The sequence below is a fragment of the Lissotriton helveticus genome, chromosome 2_1 (genome assembly GCF_964261635.1).
Source record: "Lissotriton helveticus chromosome 2_1, aLisHel1.1, whole genome shotgun sequence".
NCBI classification, from domain to species: domain Eukaryota; kingdom Metazoa; phylum Chordata; class Amphibia; order Caudata; family Salamandridae; genus Lissotriton; species Lissotriton helveticus.
In genome coordinates this window covers 1,142,783,379-1,142,804,248 of record NC_136059.1, presented here as the reverse complement: position 1 = coordinate 1,142,804,248, position 20,870 = coordinate 1,142,783,379, and the positions used below count along the sequence as shown (strand labels likewise).

Below are 20,870 nucleotides of genomic sequence, written 5' to 3'. Positions count from 1 at the left end.
TCTCTTTTACTAGATGAAAACAAAATCCAAACAGCGTCTGGCTCATTACTCGACACAGAAACACATCTCGTTCCTGTAAAATCATCTGGTGGAAAGAAGGAACTGTGTGTCTGTGCCCTAGCAAGGAGCAAAATGATGTTTGGATTGTTTTATTAGATATGCATCTGTGCCTTGCAAAGTACTAGATGCTATTTATTTTATACTAGAGAAAATATCCAGTAGGCTTGTGGCTCGATACTTGGGCACAAACTTGCATGTCTGTGTCCTAGCCAGGAGCCAGAGGCTGTTTATATTATTTATGAGCCTCAGAAAAAATCCAAATGATTTTTTGCTCCTTGATGAGGCACAGACATGTGTATCTGTGCCACACACATGAATAAAAGGCTGTTTCGACTTTTTATTAACGTAAGAAAAATCAAGCAATGTTCGGCTCATTGTTGGGGCACAGTCACACAGCTACTTTCTCTAGCAATAGAGGGAGATGCTTAACTGCTCTTGCTCATCCTGCCTCCCACCTGCATCCCTCCACTCTTTCAGAAAAAATTGGTGTGAGCTGATCTACATGGCTAGGGAAGTGCTGGGAGCAGTAATAGCCATCCTGAGCCGATTCCACAGCCCCACCCATCAACTCAGTCCTTAAACTGGAAAAGGCTGCGCATTCTCTCCCAGAGCCATCAGTAGGTGTCATTGTCACTCATGACACCATATTGAGGTAACCCGGAAATGAGCCTGGGCTGTCTCACTTTGGGAGACTTTATGTGCCCAGAAGGTATTGAGCACAAGCAAACTTCTTTCAGGCACTCCAAGCACCAACAGAAGTTTGCCCCTCTTCAGGTGACAAAATATTAAAATTAATTGACAGTCAGCAATGGGGGCCCTTATGACACACACAAATGTGTGTGTGTGTGTGTGTGTGTGTGCATTCGTGTGTGTGGCATAAGGACCTTGCTCCAGCTTAATCCTACTAAAAAATCTGAGCCCATTAACTTTCTACTACCCATGGATCTTTGACTGCATGAGAGGCAAATGGGGAATACATGTCTGTCTCTAAGTTTCAAGCTGAAAGCCATTAGATCACACATTAATCCAGTCACCAACTGGAAAAAGGTTTAGTAGGGTTTATTACAGATTCAAAAGTAAGCTTACATAAACCACTTTTAGCATAAGCATATCGAAATACAGAATTAGTAAAACTTGTCCAATTCTCCTGAAGAGATGTGCTATTTTACCTACACTATCCTAGCAAAGACCCCCTATTCTAAGAAATGATTGTCAGGTTCAAAAGAAAGGATGTGTTTCAGCAATGATGTCCTAAAGAGAAGTACTTCAATCATGAGTCAAGTAGCATGAAGCCACATAATCCCCGGAACTTGTTTCCTTCCCAGTGTAAGAATTGGCTTTTGTAGTTTGGTTTGCCCTGTTCCCATCATGCACTGGGACAGGAACAGACTAATTTGCATACAGCCAGGTTCTGAAACTGGGATGGTGCAGTGAGCTAAAAAACGGTGTTGGATCTAGCCCTGATCTCTTGACAGGGTGAGAGTATTCTGCTTAATTCAGAGACTCTGTCCCTCACCACCCCTTGTTGTAAATATTTTTGTCCACCCTAAGCGTGGAAGGGTATACTCAGACATGAGTCCCTTGCTCATTGCACCATCAGGATTCAAGCAAGCCGGGCCGAAGACGGCTGTAATGCCAGAAACCGGTCCCCAGAAGCTTGTTTCCTTCCCAGTGTAAGAATTGGCTTTTGTAGTTTGGTTTGCCCTGTTCCCATCATGCACTGGGACAGGAACAGACTAATTTGCATACAGCCAGGTTCTGAAACTGGGATGGTGCAGTGAGCTAAAAAACGGTGTTGGATCTAGCCCTGATCTCTTGACAGGGTGAGAGTATTCTGCTTAATTCAGAGACTCTGTCCCTCACCACCCCTTGTTGTAAATACATAATCATAAGTCTGCACCCTATGGGCCATATTATCAAGCAAGGGCGATACATTATCGCCGCTTTTATCGGCAGGTAACTGCCACTAAAACGGCGATAATGGGCTTGATAATATGCCCTTGTGAATTCCCATAGAAACCCAGGTTAACACCAAAACTTGGGCTTCTATGGGAATTCACAAAGGCTTATTATCAAGCTCATTATCGCCGCTTTAGCTGCATTGATAATCGCCCTATCATGATAATATGGCCCTATGAGTTCTCAAAGGTGTCTGTCTTACTCAATTATCAACCAGCATTATCAACTGCATTCGAAGAAACATGTCCCACATGACCTTCTTGCTGGTACTTTTCCACCAGCCAGGCTAAATTCTTCCAATTCTCTTCTCGCACAGATAAGCGATCCTCTTTGTCCTTGGCCATTCTTCTTCTCCTCCATGGGAACTCATCCCTGTGTTCGTTACCACAATCCACTGTCCTTTCACACTTCACTATGAAACAAAACATGCTAACTAGTAAAGCTTTATCCTCACCTGCAGTGGAGAGAAAATACAGCAAAACATTCCACATTGAAGGTTAAGCACAAATCAAATGTTAACTGTATCATATACTTGCACTGAAATACAGCGTTGGGCTAAAATAAATCACACATGAAATTAAATGAACACCCGTTAGGCCTAAAATAATAGCCAACTTAACAGGTGCACTTGGTTACATAATAATGCACATTTTCTCGATAGTTAATGAATGTGGATAATTCACTATTGTCTAATCTCCACTAAATATATTAATACATCAATCACTTCCATCACAATATCAAAAGTTCACCCTTTAATTTTTGGAAACTCTAACACAACCCATACAATACTTCCCATTAGTCACGTTTATGCACTGAGTTTTAATCACGTTTACCTTTACATAGAATATTCTAAATACATTTACCCATCCTTTAGTTAAATTAGCCACACATAGTAATTAAGTGCCAACAATAGGTGAGTATGATGCACTCCTACATTATCTCACATTAAAATCGAAATTAGGCTTTCCCAACCTTCTCGAGACACTCTTTCATGTCGTACGTATACATCAACATGGTACAGAAAGGGCTACCTGTATTCTGCTTTGTTCATTCTTCTAGCCTGTAAGTTGAAGTAAAGCATCAGGGCTATTTATAAACAGTGTTTTCTACTTATTTTCAGCCTACTGCTCTGGCGGAGCAGGCGCTGATTCGAAAAGACCAACAAGTTCGTCAGCTTGCCAGGCGACTTAATGAGCAGGAAGAGGAAAAGCGTCAGTTGGAGGAGTCAATCAACCAGGCAGAGGCATCCCTCCGCAAAGCAAACCAGTAAGCATCCATTAAAATACATGATAGTTTTTACTTTAATGTTCAGAGCTGTAGCCTAGTATATTACAGAAGCAGAAAATAAGCCAATCTGTTTCACCTGTAGGTTGTTTAATGCATCTTTAGATAGAAAGTTCCATGTGAAAACATAAACTGAAAAAAACGTGATTGAAAAAATATCCCCTCAACATTTAGACTGCCAGAATCATAATCATACGTAAATATCTCCCTTAAAATATACCAATCTGTGTTACATTTCTATAGCCAGCCACAGTCACTTCTCTATTATGGATCTCCGTTAATTTAAATTTCTAACTCCAGTCCCAGAACATCTGGGGCCAAGTATTTGATAGCAGGAAGGAACTTCTGAGCTTTGGAAGCATATGCCATGGTTGTTTTTCTTATTGTAGGCATATGTCTCAAAAATAAAAGGAAAAAAAGGAACCATGCCTCAGCCTACATGGGGCTGATGTACAGTGGCGGCTCCTTGACTATGGCAGAGGATTATCGCCTTAATGCTTTTAAGCAGTGCCAAGTAGAAACATAAAATCATAATAACTATGAGTTATTATCATGTTATGCTTGTGCTGCTTTGCGGGCGGGCAGCTGGGCGGTGCTGCTCTGCTCTCGGAGCAGGGCAGGGGAGGAGTGGTTTGCCACTCCTAAGTGCACATGACTGTTTGACCGGCACTATCGGGCCACCCAAACCAGTCATGTGCACTTTCCCTGTTCTCCATGCAGGCTGCATTACAGCCTGCGTGGAGAACATACCTAGGCTCCCATTCCCTGGCTGAGCATCGAACCAGGAGGCTCAGACCAATCACAACGCTGCATTGCAGCATTGTGATTGATCAGGGAAGCCTGGGTGCTCACCAATCACAATGCTGCATTGCAGCGTAGTGATTGGTGAGGGGGCGTAGCTGTGCTTCCTGTTTCTCGAGTTCGATGAAGAGAGGAGGACAGAGACGCAGGACCCGGCGGCAAGGTAAGTTTATTTATTTTTTACATTGCCCACTACCCCCCCCCCCCCCGTGCTACCCTCCCCGTGAACTCCCCCACAACCTACCATCCGTGAGCCATGCCGGCTGCCACTGCTGCTATATGCTTACAATGCAAATTTTACAATTACCATTGCATATAATTTTAACAGAAAACCAAGGGTGCTTCCTACTAGCAGAATGGTGTAATTAGAACAAGTATAGACATTTTTTGTCAATGCACTTTCGAGGAATTTAACACTCTTATCGATTTGAAGAAATTGTACAGTTGGTTTTGAGTTAATGTAAGCTAGAGATATCGTTCAAAGACACAAAGCTAACTACAACAATAAAAGGTATAAGAAATGTAAAGAAAACAACATTGGCAAAGTAGGACCCTGGCACTAAACTGCAGTTCATTTTAGGCGGATGTGCACATGTGATCAGGAAAAACACGCAGTGCAAGAGTGCCAGGGGCTGAAGTGGGTTTGCACATTGCCCCTTGCTGTATGCTTTAATGGGTGGAAGCAAAATGTGAATGACAGTTGAACAGATCCATGGATAACGAGGGCTGATAAATAGCCCTTCTATCTATACTACTATTATAAAGAGAGAGCTGAAACCTTTGAGGCGGGTAATCTCAAGAAGTACAGCACCAATCACAACACCCAATACAGCATTGTAAAGGAGAGTTGCAGCAGATGGACATAGGCTATACATCTGGCCACCATATACATTACAAAGGTCAAACAACCTTAGGGGTAAAGTAGTCCCTTGTGGGCATTGGAGTTCTGCTTTCAGCGATGGGTGTGTCAAAGTAGCGGGGGCGTGTCAAAGTGGCGATGGGCGTCTCAAACTACACTTTGTGGGCGTCACCGTTGTCAGAGGGGCCTGGCCCAAAACAAAAAACGATAATAAAATATGCACGCACATTCACGCTCCATTACTGAAACTGATAACACTCACAGTACTTGCCGCTAAAACAAAGCTTTACTCATTTGTGAGCCTCGGCGTTGGCAGAGGGGGCTGGCATAAAAAAAAGGGGCGCGGCTTTCAAAAGCGCACTATTCACGCGGGCCAACATTCACGCCTTTGTGGGCGTCACCGTTGTCAGAGGTGCAGGGGCTGGCATAAAGAAAGGGGAGCTGCTTTCACAAGCGCGGTATTTCACTCGGCGACACATTCACGCCTTTGTGGGCATCACGTTTTCAGAGGGGCCGGGGCAGGCATAAAGAAAGGGGCGCAGCTTTCACAAGCGCGAAATTCACTCAGTGCCACATTCACGCCTTTGTGGGCGACAATGTTGTCAGAGGGGCCTGGCCCAAAACTAGAAACAATAAATAAATGGCCGCCGATTTCACTGTGCAAGACCATTCACACTCCATTAATGATAACACTCACACTATTTGCGGCGGGAACAAAAACAAAGCCCTTGGCATTGTCACAGGGGGCAGGCATAAAGAAAGGGGCGCAACTTTCACAAGCGCCCAATCACGCTCCATTACTCATAACACTCACAGTACTTGTGGCGCGAACAAAAACAAAGCTTCACTCATTTGTGAGCCTCGGCATTGTCACATGGGGCAGGCTTAAAGAAAGGGGCGTGGCTTTCACAAGTGTTCAATCACGCTCCATTACTCATAACACTCACAGTACTTGCGGTGATAAGTAAAACAAACCTTCGTCATTTGTCAACCTCGCCCGTTGTCAGAGGGGGCTGCCCTAAAATAAGGGGCACGGCTTTCTCAAGCGCGGAATTCACTCGCCGGAACATTAACAAAACATTACTGATAAGTCAGAGTACTTCATTTTATATAGTGCGGCCAGAATTTCAAAGGTAAACATACCTTTACTCAGTTGTGGGCCTCGGCGTTGTCAGAGGGGGCTTGCCTACAAAAAAATAACAAAGAGGCGCGGCTTTAACAAGCGCCGAATTCTCCCGGAGCCACATTCACACTACATCACTGATAACAGGCACAGTACTACGTTTGGCACCTTCAACACATTCCACAAACATTACAAAGTGACGGTAGCCTATATCAACAGGTCAAACACGACGTGCAACACCAATTTAAAATTACAAGTAAACATCGCCTTGCCTTTTCTCATACTGCATATCTCACTCTTTGCATTTCTGAAATTACTACCAAAATGAACGTTTTTTACACACACTTGCTCAGACGCTCATTGCGGGTTTTCTTAGAACCCAGGGACACACCCGAAGTCTTCGAGTTCTCCTGTCTTGGAATACAGAGACACAGAATACTTCTAGGTGGCGTCAAAGATCAAATTTATTAGCTGCAGCTTGTAACAGTAAACCAAGCAATACAACACAGTGTACAACTCAGGAGACTGCTCAACGTTCGTAGAGCAAGACATCACCTTTTATGCTGTTTTCGATAAATTATGAATGCAGAATGCACACCCACTGCGGCAAATTCTGACCAATGAAATACATTTTCACGTACATTATTACATTCCGAAAAGCTCACTTTACATCGTACCAACCCACAAGTTAATTATTAGGACTGTCCCAAATTCAATTTCCACAAGCCGGACAAACCCATAATTGAAAGCACTACCCATGTAATGAAAAGTCGTAAGGAAAGAAACAATTCAGATGTTGAGTAGGATAAGATATGTGCAAGAAACAAAACTAAAAGTTAACGATATCCTGAACATTGATTGACAATTTCAGATAACGATCAGCTAGGAAAATTGGCTTCGCAAAAGGTCAGTTTCAGGTGACGGGGTCAGCATCTTGCAGTTCACTCGCAAGTCGAAAAGGGCCTGTTAATGCATACATGAACAACGAAGCCCATGCAACTTTGTTTGTTCGTTTACCTCCATAGGCCTACGTGAGGGCAACACAAAATGGCGCCACGAGCAATGCAAACAAAATGGAGTCCGGTCCCGCAAACCACAGAACCTCAGCCCCTCCTTTTGCCATTACGTAGGCAATGACCTAAACTCACGTCAATCTGAATCCAGGTCTATATCTATTCTCGATGAAATATCAAGAAGAGAGGTAGGGAGAGTATCTGACACTCTTGTTCCCCGGTCAATAATCAATAAACAAAAGAAGAGTGTCTGGGAGAAAATAGGGAAGAAGAACTACGCTTGGAGCTCAGTAACAACCACACTAGGATGTTTTAGAAGGCCCTCACTCACCACCTAGTGATGACATGCTTCATCATCGGGCCCCACCAAAGAGACCGAGTGTCTCTTTGGTGTGCTGCAACGCCAGGATTACTGCGGAGCTGGATGGTGAATAAAGGGCGTGTTGAGTGAAAATGAAAAAATTAGTGAGTGATGAGGGTATTTATAAAAATTGTCAGTAGTGTATCTGAAGCAATTTTATTAATGATCACTAAAGACAGACAATTTAAGATGTATTAAAGGATCCAGTCCACTTTTAATTGAATGGTGGGATCCTATAGAGTAGTCAACATGTTTCTTGCCATCGAAACGGTGTCAATTTACCCGGCAATTCTTCAGGACTGGGTGTGATAAACCCTGGTGGTATGGGCACTCTAAGGCCCACCCTTACCTAGGGACGTGAGATGTGAAAATTATAAAAAATGTGAAAAAGTGCAAAAAAATTAGGAATAAAGGATTAATTCCTAATTTACTCCTGGTTTAGGAGGCTTCAACTGATCGTTTCTGCACCTGAAAGGTAAGGGACAGAGACACAGATAGGACAGGACAAACATTTAGAATTACTCCTTGTTGCCAACAATGGTTTATGGTGAAATTGGTGCTCCAAACGTGAAAGACACTCTAGCTGTGGAAAAATAGCGCTATGTTTAACACCGCCTAGTAGCCACGGGTTCGCAAGGGCTATAAGAGGTGTTGTGTACTATTTGTGGTACGAGCTAGTAGTGACTAAGGGATAAAAACAAGTGAAGATCTTCCAAAAAAGATCGACATTTTTGCGATCAAATTAAAATATGTACACATGATCATCAAGTTAAAAGGGTCTCACTTTTGAGGTGTTAAGAATAAACACCATAGGTCTCAGGAGGGGGGTGGGAGCGTATTTGGCACACCCTATATCATGACATAACACAAGAAAAACAAAAACCGGCATTGGAATCATGATTGCCCCAAATGGTTGGCCGTGCGCGATCAATACTTAGCTCATTGCAGGCAAGTTGTTCCTACTTACGCCCTCGACGCTCGGCACCCGTAGTGTACCTACGTCGCCCTTCTACCGGACCCCGACGATAAGTAAGTGGGTTCCGTATGTTGTTTTTAATGCAGCGAGGCAGGGCGGCAAATACTTCCGGGTGGGCGTGGCCTGGTGGCGTGGTAAGACGTCACGTAGGCGTCTCTACACGCGGGCGTCCCATTGGTTGTTGTCTCGTGGGTCTGCCCGGTGAGGGTGCCTTTCTGTTGCCTGGGTAGCCGCCCAACCTCCGCGGTAACAGTGAATAGGACGCTTCCGGGTGGGTGTGGTCACGTAACCTCATCACGGAGGCGTCGCTAGGCGGCAATAGTCCATTGGTTGGCGGTAACGTGCTGTAAAGCCCTCCTCGTCCGAGGGAAGGCGTCTGTGGTTACCAGGGTAACAGCGCTCTTAGAAATACAGACGTATTACCGGGGTAACAGTGCTCATAGAGATACAGACGTATTACCGTCATGGTTATTAAGCCTGACTGGTTGTGTAGAGGTAAAAAGAGGGAGGTATTGCTGATAAATATTGACCTTCACGTGAGGGTCAGGGGAGTTATTTTTATTTTTAGAGGCTCAGACAAATCAAATGAATGAAAGAGGCTCAGACCAATCAGTGAATGAAACACTAATATCACAGGACTCTGATTCATTTAATTACTGCATTCCAAGGAATATCATCATTTAAACCAATAAGATGGGTGCCCAATCGGTAAACCCATCTCTGTTCTTTTTCAAAAAGAAGGTTTGTGATGTTTTTTGTGCCCCTTACATGCTCAATAATGGTCCACCGCATGCCGTTGGGGGTGTGGTTGTGATCCAGGAAATGGCGACTCAGTTTTGTTGTTAGTTTTTTACACCTAATATTGGAACGGTGTTCTCCTATTCTTTGCTTGACTTTGCGGGTGGTCATTCCTACGTAACGTAGGTCGCAGGAACACGTGATTAGATAGATAACATTATCCGTGTTACAGTTGGTCTGACATCTTTGTGTCCACGTTTTCCCTGGTTCTAGTTCTAGGGTTTTTGTGTGTGTCGTAAGGTGGCACACACTGCAGTTGGCACAAGGGAAGTGTCCAGTGATTTTCGGTAGACCCCATGTTTCTGTGACAGATCTTTCCGAGGTTGGTGTTTCAATCCTGGGTCGCGTATGTACAAGACTGTCCCTCAGACTGCGCCCTTTTCTGAAAGAGAACAGTGGTTTCTCCCAGTCAGTTTTGATGCTGGATACAATGCGCCAGTTTCTGTTAATTGATTTCTTCATGTAGTTGGACATGGCATTGTATGTCGTTACGCAGGTCAGTGGTATGGTTTCATTGCTGATGATCTTATCTTCCAGGAGGGACTCACGTGGTTGGTTACGTGCCCTCTGGTACCCTTTATTTAGTATCTGGATAGGGTACCCTCGATGTTTTAGCTTTTCTGTTAGTTCTGCCGACTGGGTTCTGAAGTCTTGGAGTTCTGAACAGTTGCGTCTGATTCGCAAATATTGTCCATATGGGAGGTTTTCTTTTAGGGGCCTCGGGTGGAAGCTTGTGAATTCGAGAAGGTTGTTACGAGCAGTCAGTTTTTGGTAAGTTTTTGTTAATAGTTTGGTGCCAAAAACCTGGATCTTGACGTCCAGGAAGGTGATCTCATTTTTGCTTTGTTCAGAGGTGAATTTAAGGTTGGTGTCTAGTGTATTTATCCAACCCAGAAAGGTTTGTAGTAGCTCATCACTGCCTGTCCATATCATTAGGACATCATCAATGTAACGCCTCCATATTTTGATTGAGGCCGTCCAGGGGCAGTTTGGTTGTGTAATGTGTCTAGCTTCAAAATCAGCGACATATAACCCCGCTACGCTGGGGGCAAATGTACTGCCCATTGAAGTCCCCGTTGTTTGAAGGTAGAGCTTGTTTCCGTAGGCAAAGAAATTTTCTTTGAGAGCTATAGTGGCACAGTCTAGGATGAAGGCCTTGGAGGTTTGGTAATCCCAGTTTTCGGAATCCAAAGCCATACCCAGGACCTTGATGGTGTCGTCCTGGGGGATACTGGTATATAGACACTTATTGTAGTACCATATTTTTACACTCTCCCGAAGACACACAAAAACCGGCTACCACCACCTGGGAGACCGATTGTGTCGGGCATTGGGTCTCTTTTAGAGCCCCTTTCGCGGTTCTGTGACCACTACTTGAAACCTCTAGTTCAAAATACTCCAACCTACCTCAAGGACACAAAAAGTCTTCTGCAACTACTCCAGAACATAGACTTCCCAGAAAACACAGTCACCCTGGTGACACTGGATATTGAAAGTCTATATACCAGTATCCCCCAGGACGACACCATCAAGGTCCTGGGTATGGCTTTGGATTCCGAAAACTGGGATTACCAAACCTCCAAGGCCTTCATCCTAGACTGTGCCACTATAGCTCTCAAAGAAAATTTCTTTGCCTACGGAAACAAGCTCTACCTTCAAACAACGGGGACTTCAATGGGCAGTACATTTGCCCCCAGCGTAGCGGGGTTATATGTCGCTGATTTTGAAGCTAGACACATTACACAACCAAACTGCCCCTGGACGGCCTCAATCAAAATATGGAGGCGTTACATTGATGATGTCCTAATGATATGGACAGGCAGTGATGAGCTACTACAAACCTTTCTGGGTTGGATAAATACACTAGACACCAACCTTAAATTCACCTCTGAACAAAGCAAAAATGAGATCACCTTCCTGGACGTCAAGATCCAGGTTTTTGGCACCAAACTATTAACAAAAACTTACCAAAAACTGACTGCTCGTAACAACCTTCTCGAATTCACAAGCTTCCACCCGAGGCCCCTAAAAGAAAACCTCCCATATGGACAATATTTGCGAATCAGACGCAACTGTTCAGAACTCCAAGACTTCAGAACCCAGTCGGCAGAACTAACAGAAAAGCTAAAACATCGAGGGTACCCTATCCAGATACTAAATAAAGGGTACCAGAGGGCACGTAACCAACCACGTGAGTCCCTCCTGGAAGATAAGATCATCAGCAATGAAACCATACCACTGACCTGCGTAACGACATACAATGCCATGTCCAACTACATGAAGAAATCAATTAACAGAAACTGGCGCATTGTATCCAGCGTCAAAACTGACTGGGAGAAACCACTGTTCTCTTTCAGAAAAGGGCGCAGTCTGAGGGACAGTCTTGTACATACGCGACCCAGGATTGAAACACCAACCTCGGAAAGATCTGTCACAGAAACATGGGGTCTACCGAAAATCACTGGACACTTCCCTTGTGCCAACTGCAGTGTGTGCCACCTTACGACACACACAAAAACCCTAGAACTAGAACCAGGGAAAACGTGGACACAAAGATGTCAGACCAACTGTAACACGGATAATGTTATCTATCTAATCACGTGTTCCTGCGACCTACGTTACGTAGGAATGACCACCCGCAAAGTCAAGCAAAGAATAGGAGAACACCGTTCCAATATTAGGTGTAAAAAACTAACAACAAAACTGAGTCGCCATTTCCTGGATCACAACCACACCCCCAACGGCATGCGGTGGACCATTATTGAGCATGTAAGGGGCACAAAAAACATCACAAACCTTCTTTTTGAAAAAGAACAGAGATGGGTTTACCGATTGGGCACCCATCTTATTGGTTTAAATGATGATATTCCTTGGAATGCAGTAATTAAATGAATCAGAGTCCTGTGATATTAGTGTTTCATTCACTGATTGGTCTGAGCCTCTTTCATTCATTTGATTTGTCTGAGCCTCTAAAAATAAAAATAACTCCCCTGACCCTCACGTGAAGGTCAATATTTATCAGCAATACCTCCCTCTTTTTACCTCTACACAACCAGTCAGGCTTAATAACCATGACGGTAATACGTCTGTATCTCTATGAGCACTGTTACCCCGGTAATACGTCTGTATTTCTAAGAGCGCTGTTACCCTGGTAACCACAGACGCCTTCCCTCGGACGAGGAGGGCTTTACAGCACGTTACCGCCAACCAATGGACTATTGCCGCCTAGCGACGCCTCCGTGATGAGGTTACGTGACCACACCCACCCGGAAGCGTCCTATTCACTGTTACCGCGGAGGTTGGGCGGCTACCCAGGCAACAGAAAGGCACCCTCACCGGGCAGACCCACGAGACAACAACCAATGGGACGCTCGCGTGTAGAGACGCCTACGTGACGTCTTACCACGCCACCAGGCCACGCCCACCCGGAAGTATTTGCCGCCCTGCCTCGCTGCATTAAAAACAACATACGGAACCCACTTACTTATCGTCGGGGTCCGGTAGAAGGGCGACGTAGGTACACTACGGGTGCCGAGCGTCGAGGGCGTAAGTAGGAACAACTTGCCTGCAATGAGCTAAGTATTGATCGCGCACGGCCAACCATTTGGGGCAATCATGATTCCAATGCCGGTTTTTGTTTTTCTTGTGTTATGTCATGATATAGGGTGTGCCAAATACGCTCCCACCCCCCTCCTGAGACCTATGGTGTTTATTCTTAACACCTCAAAAGTGAGACCCTTTTAACTTGATGATCATGTGTACATATTTTAATTTGATCGCAAAAATGTCGATCTTTTTTGGAAGATCTTCACTTGTTTTTATCCCTTAGTCACTACTAGCTCGTACCACAAATAGTACACAACACCTCTTATAGCCCTTGCGAACCCGTGGCTACTAGGCGGTGTTAAACATAGCGCTATTTTTCCACAGCTAGAGTGTCTTTCACGTTTGGAGCACCAATTTCACCATAAACCATTGTTGGCAACAAGGAGTAATTCTAAATGTTTGTCCTGTCCTATCTGTGTCTCTGTCCCTTACCTTTCAGGTGCAGAAACGATCAGTTGAAGCCTCCTAAACCAGGAGTAAATTAGGAATTAATCCTTTATTCCTAATTTTTTTGCACTTTTTTCACATTTTTTATAATTTTCACATCTCACGTCCCTAGGTAAGGGTGGGCCTTAGAGTGCCCATACCGCCAGGGTTTATCACACCCAGTCCTGAAGAATTGCCGGGTAAATTGACACCGTTTCGATGGCAAGAAACATGTTGACTACTCTATAGGATCCCACCATTCAATTAAAAGTGGACTGGATCCTTTAATACATCTTAAATTGTCTGTCTTTAGTGATCATTAATAAAATTGCTTCAGATACACTACTGACAATTTTTATAAATACCCTCATCACTCACTAATTTTTTCATTTTCACTCAACACGCCCTTTATTCACCGTCCAGCTCCGCAGTAATCCTGGCGTTGCAGCACACCAAAGAGACACTCGGTCTCTTTGGTGGGGCCCGATGATGAAGCATGTCATCACTAGGTGGTGAGTGAGGGCCTTCTAAAACATCCTAGTGTGGTTGTTACTGAGCTCCAAGCGTAGTTCTTCTTCCCTATTTTCTCCCAGACACTCTTCTTTTGTTTATTGACTATATCTATTCTCATCAGGTCATCAAGGTGTTGCTGTAACATCATCTTATTATCCTTCGCTTCTCTCGGAACGGGCCTTCTCATACAGATTGTAGCACAAAGGCCACAAATGGCGGGACCACACTGGATGCATAAACAACACGAGAAAAGGATAACTAAAACCATACCAAGGAACATCAGAATCTTCCATCCCCATGTGGACAGCATTTCCCAAAACCATTCTATCAACGACCCGTTCCCTTCGTCCACATGTATAGACTCAGCGGACTTATGTAACTTCAAGATGGCTCGGTACACTGTCGGGGCGTTATCTGGTATGAAAACGCAGCAACTAGACCCGATCAATTTACATACTCCACCTCTATCTGCAAGTATAATATCTAAAACAAAGCGGTTCTGTAATGTCATAAGGCGATCTGCTTGAAGCTCAGCTGTAATATTGCTAAGGGCACCTGCAGTCTCATTTATCGTGGCCTCGACCACTCTCGTAAGCTGACGAATATTCCTACTATTAGCCATAGGACCCCAAAAGGGCAGAAAACCCTTAAAGAAGTCTCCAGCTTCTTGTGCAACAGTATCTTTCGCATTGATAACACCTCTACCATATCTTGCCTTATGGTAATTGAAAGCAGCTGTATACGTAGGGGGAAGCAAAAATGCCACATAACTGAAAAATCAGAAGGCAACCATGTATATGCTCTGTCGTAACAAATAAAATACGTGCCTTTAGCTGGCACGAACGGTGGAGATTTCTGGGACGTATAGACATAGGTGTGAACACACACACTCTTACCAAGCTGAACTCTCGGATTCTGACCATTACCTTGCAGACAAAAATTACCTTGGTGGGGTACAATCCAAATAGGGGGAGACCTTTTCTGTCTCTCTTTCTCTGTCAGACTAATGCTATATCCAGTCTTGTACCAACCGACATATGCTCGTACTTCATCCTTAGGGATAACATTATATGCATCAATATCTCTGATCATCTCTACTATTTCCTGTATCAAGGCATTATTACTCGCATTATCTTTGACGGAATGTACAGGAGATCCTTCATTCGCATAGATAAACATTGCTTGGAGTGCCCATACTGACCCATTAGGCGAAAAAGGCAAAAACAAATATGGCATTCCCTTATCTATCGTATGTGGCATAAGACCACACACCCAACAATTCGTGGTATTTACTACTAACTGATGCTGATGCAACATCTGTATAAACAAATTGTTCACAAATTCTGATCTTCGGTGTCTGTTCATGTTCAGGCAACGTATGAAACTCATGTGGGAAAACAGTAGGAAAAGAAAGAGTAGGTTGGGAGGTAGATGCAAGTGTCTGTTGTGTAACATAGACAATCCAACTTAAAAAAGGAGAGAGTTTTCCCTCTTAAACCCAGAAAGGACCGGGACATAAAGCAACTAAAAAGGAGATTCCTTTCTGTGTATTTGAATGTTTAGATAAACAATACCATTTGTTCTTCTAGTCAATTATACCAACAGCCCACCACACATAAAATTTAAGTCAAAAGCATAACATTTTTAATGTATCTAATTTATTGTTTCTTTCTAATTAAAACCAATTGTTCATATACACAGTATACACAATGTATTACAATATATAAGTTTTTTTGCAAAAAATCATATTACATTAGTCCAACATAGTTTATCCTGACAAAACATATAAAAACACAAAATAGTACAATTAAAAAACTCTTTTCATCAAAGATTTGTCGACGCGTTTCGGTGCTTTGTTGTTTGGAACACCTTCCTCAGGACTATTAAAACATCTTCTTTCTAAAAGTAGATACAACATTTGTTAGTAATGCACTCTAGAGTGGTGGTTTCAGGCTGTGTGGTTATAAAGACAAGGGAATTCAATTGTGTCTTACGTGTAAAGCAATTTATATTTTTGCAGTACCAGATTCAATCCAGGAGTGGTTATGACATTAGTGGCTCCTCCTCCCTGTTATATCATCAGAGACTCTGTATGTAAATTAACAGACGTTTTAAGTTTCAATCCACCAAAGCTAAAATTAATTTTTTTAACAAGTGGGATGTTTTTGAGGTAAAACGCGTACTTTTCCTTTGCGCTGTGGCAGTCCAAGACAATTGCTGCACTCATGTAAACTTGTTATTCCGTTTCTTCCATGTGTCAGTCTGGTCACACGTGATCCTAAATACTGCACGGATTCAAGAACGGATCCCTCCTCTTATTCAATTAAGGCAGGTCGGCAGTGTCTAAATAAATGTATTTCGTTCATAGAATTAGGAATACGTTCATTAAATTGCACTGATATTACATATCGCGCTGCTGTTTCTAACTGTCAAATTGAAGGGGCATTACCTTCCCTATTGTTGAACAGAAATAGCGGCTGTTTATAACTTTCAAAAGGAAGTGCATTATCTTCCCTATTATTAAACTATGGTAACGACTTGTTTTTAATTACACCTCGAGATTTACCAGGTATCTAGATCTAAAGCGAAAAGACGTTATTATCAAGCATTTTCGATATCCTATATTAGTGGATGTCAGTTGAATGTAAAAACATCCCTTAGTTTTGAGCCAGAAAAACATTCAATTCAAAATTCATTCTGGAACCCAGGACCATCTACTCAAAGTAGCATTTTATCTAGCACTACAGGGAAATAGTCCATCGGTTAGCCCCCCTAGGTCTAAGCGTTCGCGATTCACATACCTTCACTTTCGGCGCGCGCTCCGTCCGTCCGGACTCACTGGTTGTCGGTATCGGTTTAAATCATTCCGCTGGGTCCTTGCTTTTTATACCCAGTGTGGTCTCAATTGCCAGATAATTAATTTCGACTGTGATCAATTAGGCAAAAAAAATAAATAAATCAAGGGCATTTCGATCACCATATTTGTAGTTTTTACAAGGCGGACCGTGTTCGTGATTATCGACGAACTATTATATTCACGATAATATTGAGCAATTCTACAATATGGTACAGCCCCATATTAAATTGATGTTTATCACGAGATGATCCGATTAAGTTTTATAAAGCCTAATATATCGGGTTTTGACAAAATGCTGCAACCTATAATCCATAGTCAGCGCCATGGTTGTAGTTTTCTAAACCAGTATAGGTACATAATAGAGAAAGGACTTCTTCGTGACTCGATGTCAATATTCTTAATAATTCATAGTATTTATTTGTCATCCAGATATTTTACGATTATTTATCCAAATAATCGGTATAGTGATTACCATTTCCATGTTAAGCACTTTTATGGCCCACATCTATGATTTGTATTCGTAAATTTATCGCGGACATTAATGTCAGCCATTTTGGTAGTCCTGTTGTATCTCGGGGTTATCTCAAACATGCCCTATCGTATTTAGACAACAACATGCTCTAATTCTTGAAAGGTGCACAATAGAATCTATTTACATTATAGGGGTGAGCAATGCTCAAACGAACCAAACGTCATCACGACACATAGGAATAAGTGCCCATAGATTATTGCGGAGATATAAAACTACGAAATAATGTAAAAATTTATAATAAAAGGACCCTCCATATTACTAATATGATTTGTTTATAAAATGGTAGGGGATATGAAGATATATTGTAGAGTTTCCATTTTTTCTGTGAATTAAGTACACATTCCCAGGTTAGGTGATAACGTTTGATTCACTACCGGTTGTTTCTCCATATTGCACGTATATACCGGAATCTAAGTAGATTCTCAGGTCCCACACACAGTAAAATACAATAAACCTAACATTATATTATATCCTCAACAAGTTACTGTCATGAAACATATTAACAATATTTATAAAGAGAGGATATTACGAAGTTGGTGATACAATCATATATCCTGCCCGGTAACTCAAATCCTAAGCAACATTTAACTCCTATCTAAACAATATTCTCTACATACAGTGCATATTATTATTGCATCCCACATTGATGTTATGATCGTTATTTTATTATGACAACCGAATTTCAACGTTTCGTGTTCATGTAACTAGATGGAAATGTATAATGGTATACAGCTTTTCAATAATACATCAAGGTTACATTGCTCAACATAAGTCATATACAGATATCGTTTAGGTACTTCAGAGAGAGTAAGGGACTCCAGCACAGATCATTTTCTTTTGTATAATCATTATATATAGATATAGATGATCGGGTGCTACCTCACCATTCTTTCCCATTCTTCTCTACTGTTAAGACCATTAGTGTATGATTTAAATTTAGACATAAAAAATTGTTCCCTTTGCTTGCGTCTCTTGTCAGTATCACCTCCTCTCATAGATGCCTTAATCTTTTCCAATATAAACCATTTTAGTTCATCTTCCTTATGGTTTGCTGTTACCCAATGGTAAACTAAGGGTGCATTTTTCTTAAGATTTTTTTAAGGCTGATCTATGTTCTGACAATCGTAAACGTATCTCTCGGCCAGTTTCACCTACATAGCCTTTTTGGCAAGGGCATATCAATAGGTATATAACGTTCGATGTTCTACAATTAACATGTTCATTCATCCAATGAGATATACCATTGAGTTCAACTTTGTCAGATTTAATGATAGATTTACAATGTGTACATGTTCCACACGGCAAATTCCCGCGAATAGGTTTGCCTTGATCAATACTTAGTTGACAGCTTTTTTTGGGCTCTCTATAGGTTTGGACCAAGCAATTACGGATTGTTTTATTTCTTCTGTATGAAAAAATCGGTTTAGGTAAGGGTTCCTGTCCCTCTCTGTTAAGAATAAACCAATTTTTATTAATCAGATTTTTGAGTTTAAAACTCATGCCATTGTAATCTGAAACCATTACTATGTTAGTCTCTAATTGTGCTGTTCTATTCTTAGGTTCAAACAAAATTTCTCTATTCTGGTACTTTGCACGTTTGTAGCTTTCGCGTATTAATCTTTTTGGGTAACCTCTTTGAGATAATTTAGTTTTTAAATTCTCAGCATGTTTCTCAAACGTGATCTTGTCCGTGCAGTTACGTCTGATTCTAATAAACTGACTATAGGGGATCCCATCCTTTTGACTTTTAGAGTGGCAGCTAGTGTGATGGAGGAGTGTGTTCCGGTCCGAAGGCTTAACATACAATTCCACATCCAGCTTGCCATCCTGTGCCAAGATTTTAATGTCCAAGAAGTCAACTGCCACTTGACTCTTGTTGGCTGTGAATTTAAGGTTAAGGTCTCCACAGTTTAACCATTCCAAGAAAGCATTGAGATCATTCTCACTCCCTTCCCAGATAAAAAACACGTTGTCTATAAATCTAGACCAGTGTTTAATATTCTCATAGAAAGGACTAACCTCATTGTAAATATGTTTCTCCTCAAATTTTCCGACATACAGGCAGGCTAAGCTCGGAGCACAGGTAGCTCCCATGCTTGTGCCTTTTATCTGGCAAAAAAGATCTTTGTTAAATAAACAAATGTTGTTCATAAGGACAATCTCTATGCACTCAACGATGAAAGAGTTCTGTGCATTCAAATCACCCTCTTCATTGCATGAGATCTCCCTCATCATAGCGATTGTATCTAACTGAGGTATGTTGGTGTACAAGGACTCAATGTCCAAGCACACCAACCATTCAGTTTCATTATTGAAGTTGATTCCTTCAACTTTTGAGATCATATCCGTAGTGTCTTTTATATAGGAGGGCAGCAATTCCACTAATGGTCGAATAAAATGATCCACATATTTACTTAGTGGCTCTGTAATAGAGTCAATTCCAGATACTATGGGCCGCATCGGGGGGTTCCTCATGTCTTTATGGACTTTGGGGAGCCCATAGAGAGCTGGTATTTTAGGATGGTTATTAGCAAGGAATCTAAATTCTTCCTCACATATGATAGAATCTTCTTTGGCTAAATTGACTATATCACTTACTTTTTTCTTCAAGTTATTCCACTCTCGTATATTAGATTTCCTATAATGGGATTTGTTATCTAACAGGGAATACATCCTTGCATTATAGTCTTCTGTGTTAAGGATGACAATACTTCCTCCTTTATCTCCAGGCTTTACAATTATATCCTCACATTTTGATAGATTTTTTAATGCTTCCCTCTCATTTTTAGGACAACCTTTGATGAAAAGAGTTTTTTAATTGTACTATTTTGTGTTTTTATATGTTTTTTCAGGATAAACTATGTTGGACTAATGTAATATGATTTTTTGCAAAAAAACTTATATATTGTAATAAATTGTGTATACTGTGTATATGAACAATTGGTTTTAATTAGAAAGAAACAATAAATTAGATACATTAAAAATGTTATGCTTTTGACTTAAATTTTATGTGTGGTGGGCTGTTGGTATAATTGACTAGAAGAACAAATGGTATTGTTTATCTAAAAATTCAAATACACAGAAAGGAATCTCCTTTTTAGTTACATAGACAATCCAACCCACACAAACCAATATAATATTCAAAAGCATTAGAAAACACAGTATCAAAAAACATTTGCTACGGACCAATGTACACATTCTCATTTTAAAATCAGTTCTCTTAATACCCTTATCAGACTCAAAAGACTCCATCCTCTAACATGCTGCTCATGGCTATTACCTTCTTCACTTAAGTGTGCATCAAGATCGTACTAACGACCATGAACCACAGACCTTATGTCAATACGCGGCTCATCCCTTAAGGCTGTACCGCGACCCTGCAGCTGAGTCCGGATGGTGACTCGAAAAAGAAAAAAGTAAAAAAAAAGTCTCTTGATCTGACAAGGTGTAATTCACTACATAAAAAAATTCAATCTTTATTTGTCCATAGGTTCAATCTTTCTCGGTCTTAAATTGTAGCACTCTTTACCAGGCACGGTTTGCTCTTGGAAAAGGATCTCCAGATTCGTTGTGTCGAGTTTCAAATGGGAAGGCACAGCAGCTTGCAGAATATCATCATCCTCGCGTTCTGACTGAGTCCATGTCAAATGTGCATCACTAAAAGGTACAAATCTAGAAATCCTTTCACATTCAGAATCGGCT

The 20,870-nt window shown here is 41.8% G+C and overlaps 1 protein-coding gene across 2 annotated transcripts in view; it reads left to right on the top strand.

The window, feature by feature from the left end:
* CCDC171 (coiled-coil domain containing 171) overlaps window positions 1-20,870 on the top strand; it is a 2,807,212-nt gene that overhangs the window by 2,268,144 nt on the left and 518,198 nt on the right. For both annotated transcript variants that reach the window (XM_078675985.1, XM_078675986.1), the window contains one exon: window positions 3,140-3,285. In XM_078675985.1, coding sequence (XP_078532111.1) covers window positions 3,140-3,285 — 146 coding nt within the window. The remainder of the gene's footprint in view (window positions 1-3,139; window positions 3,286-20,870) is intronic.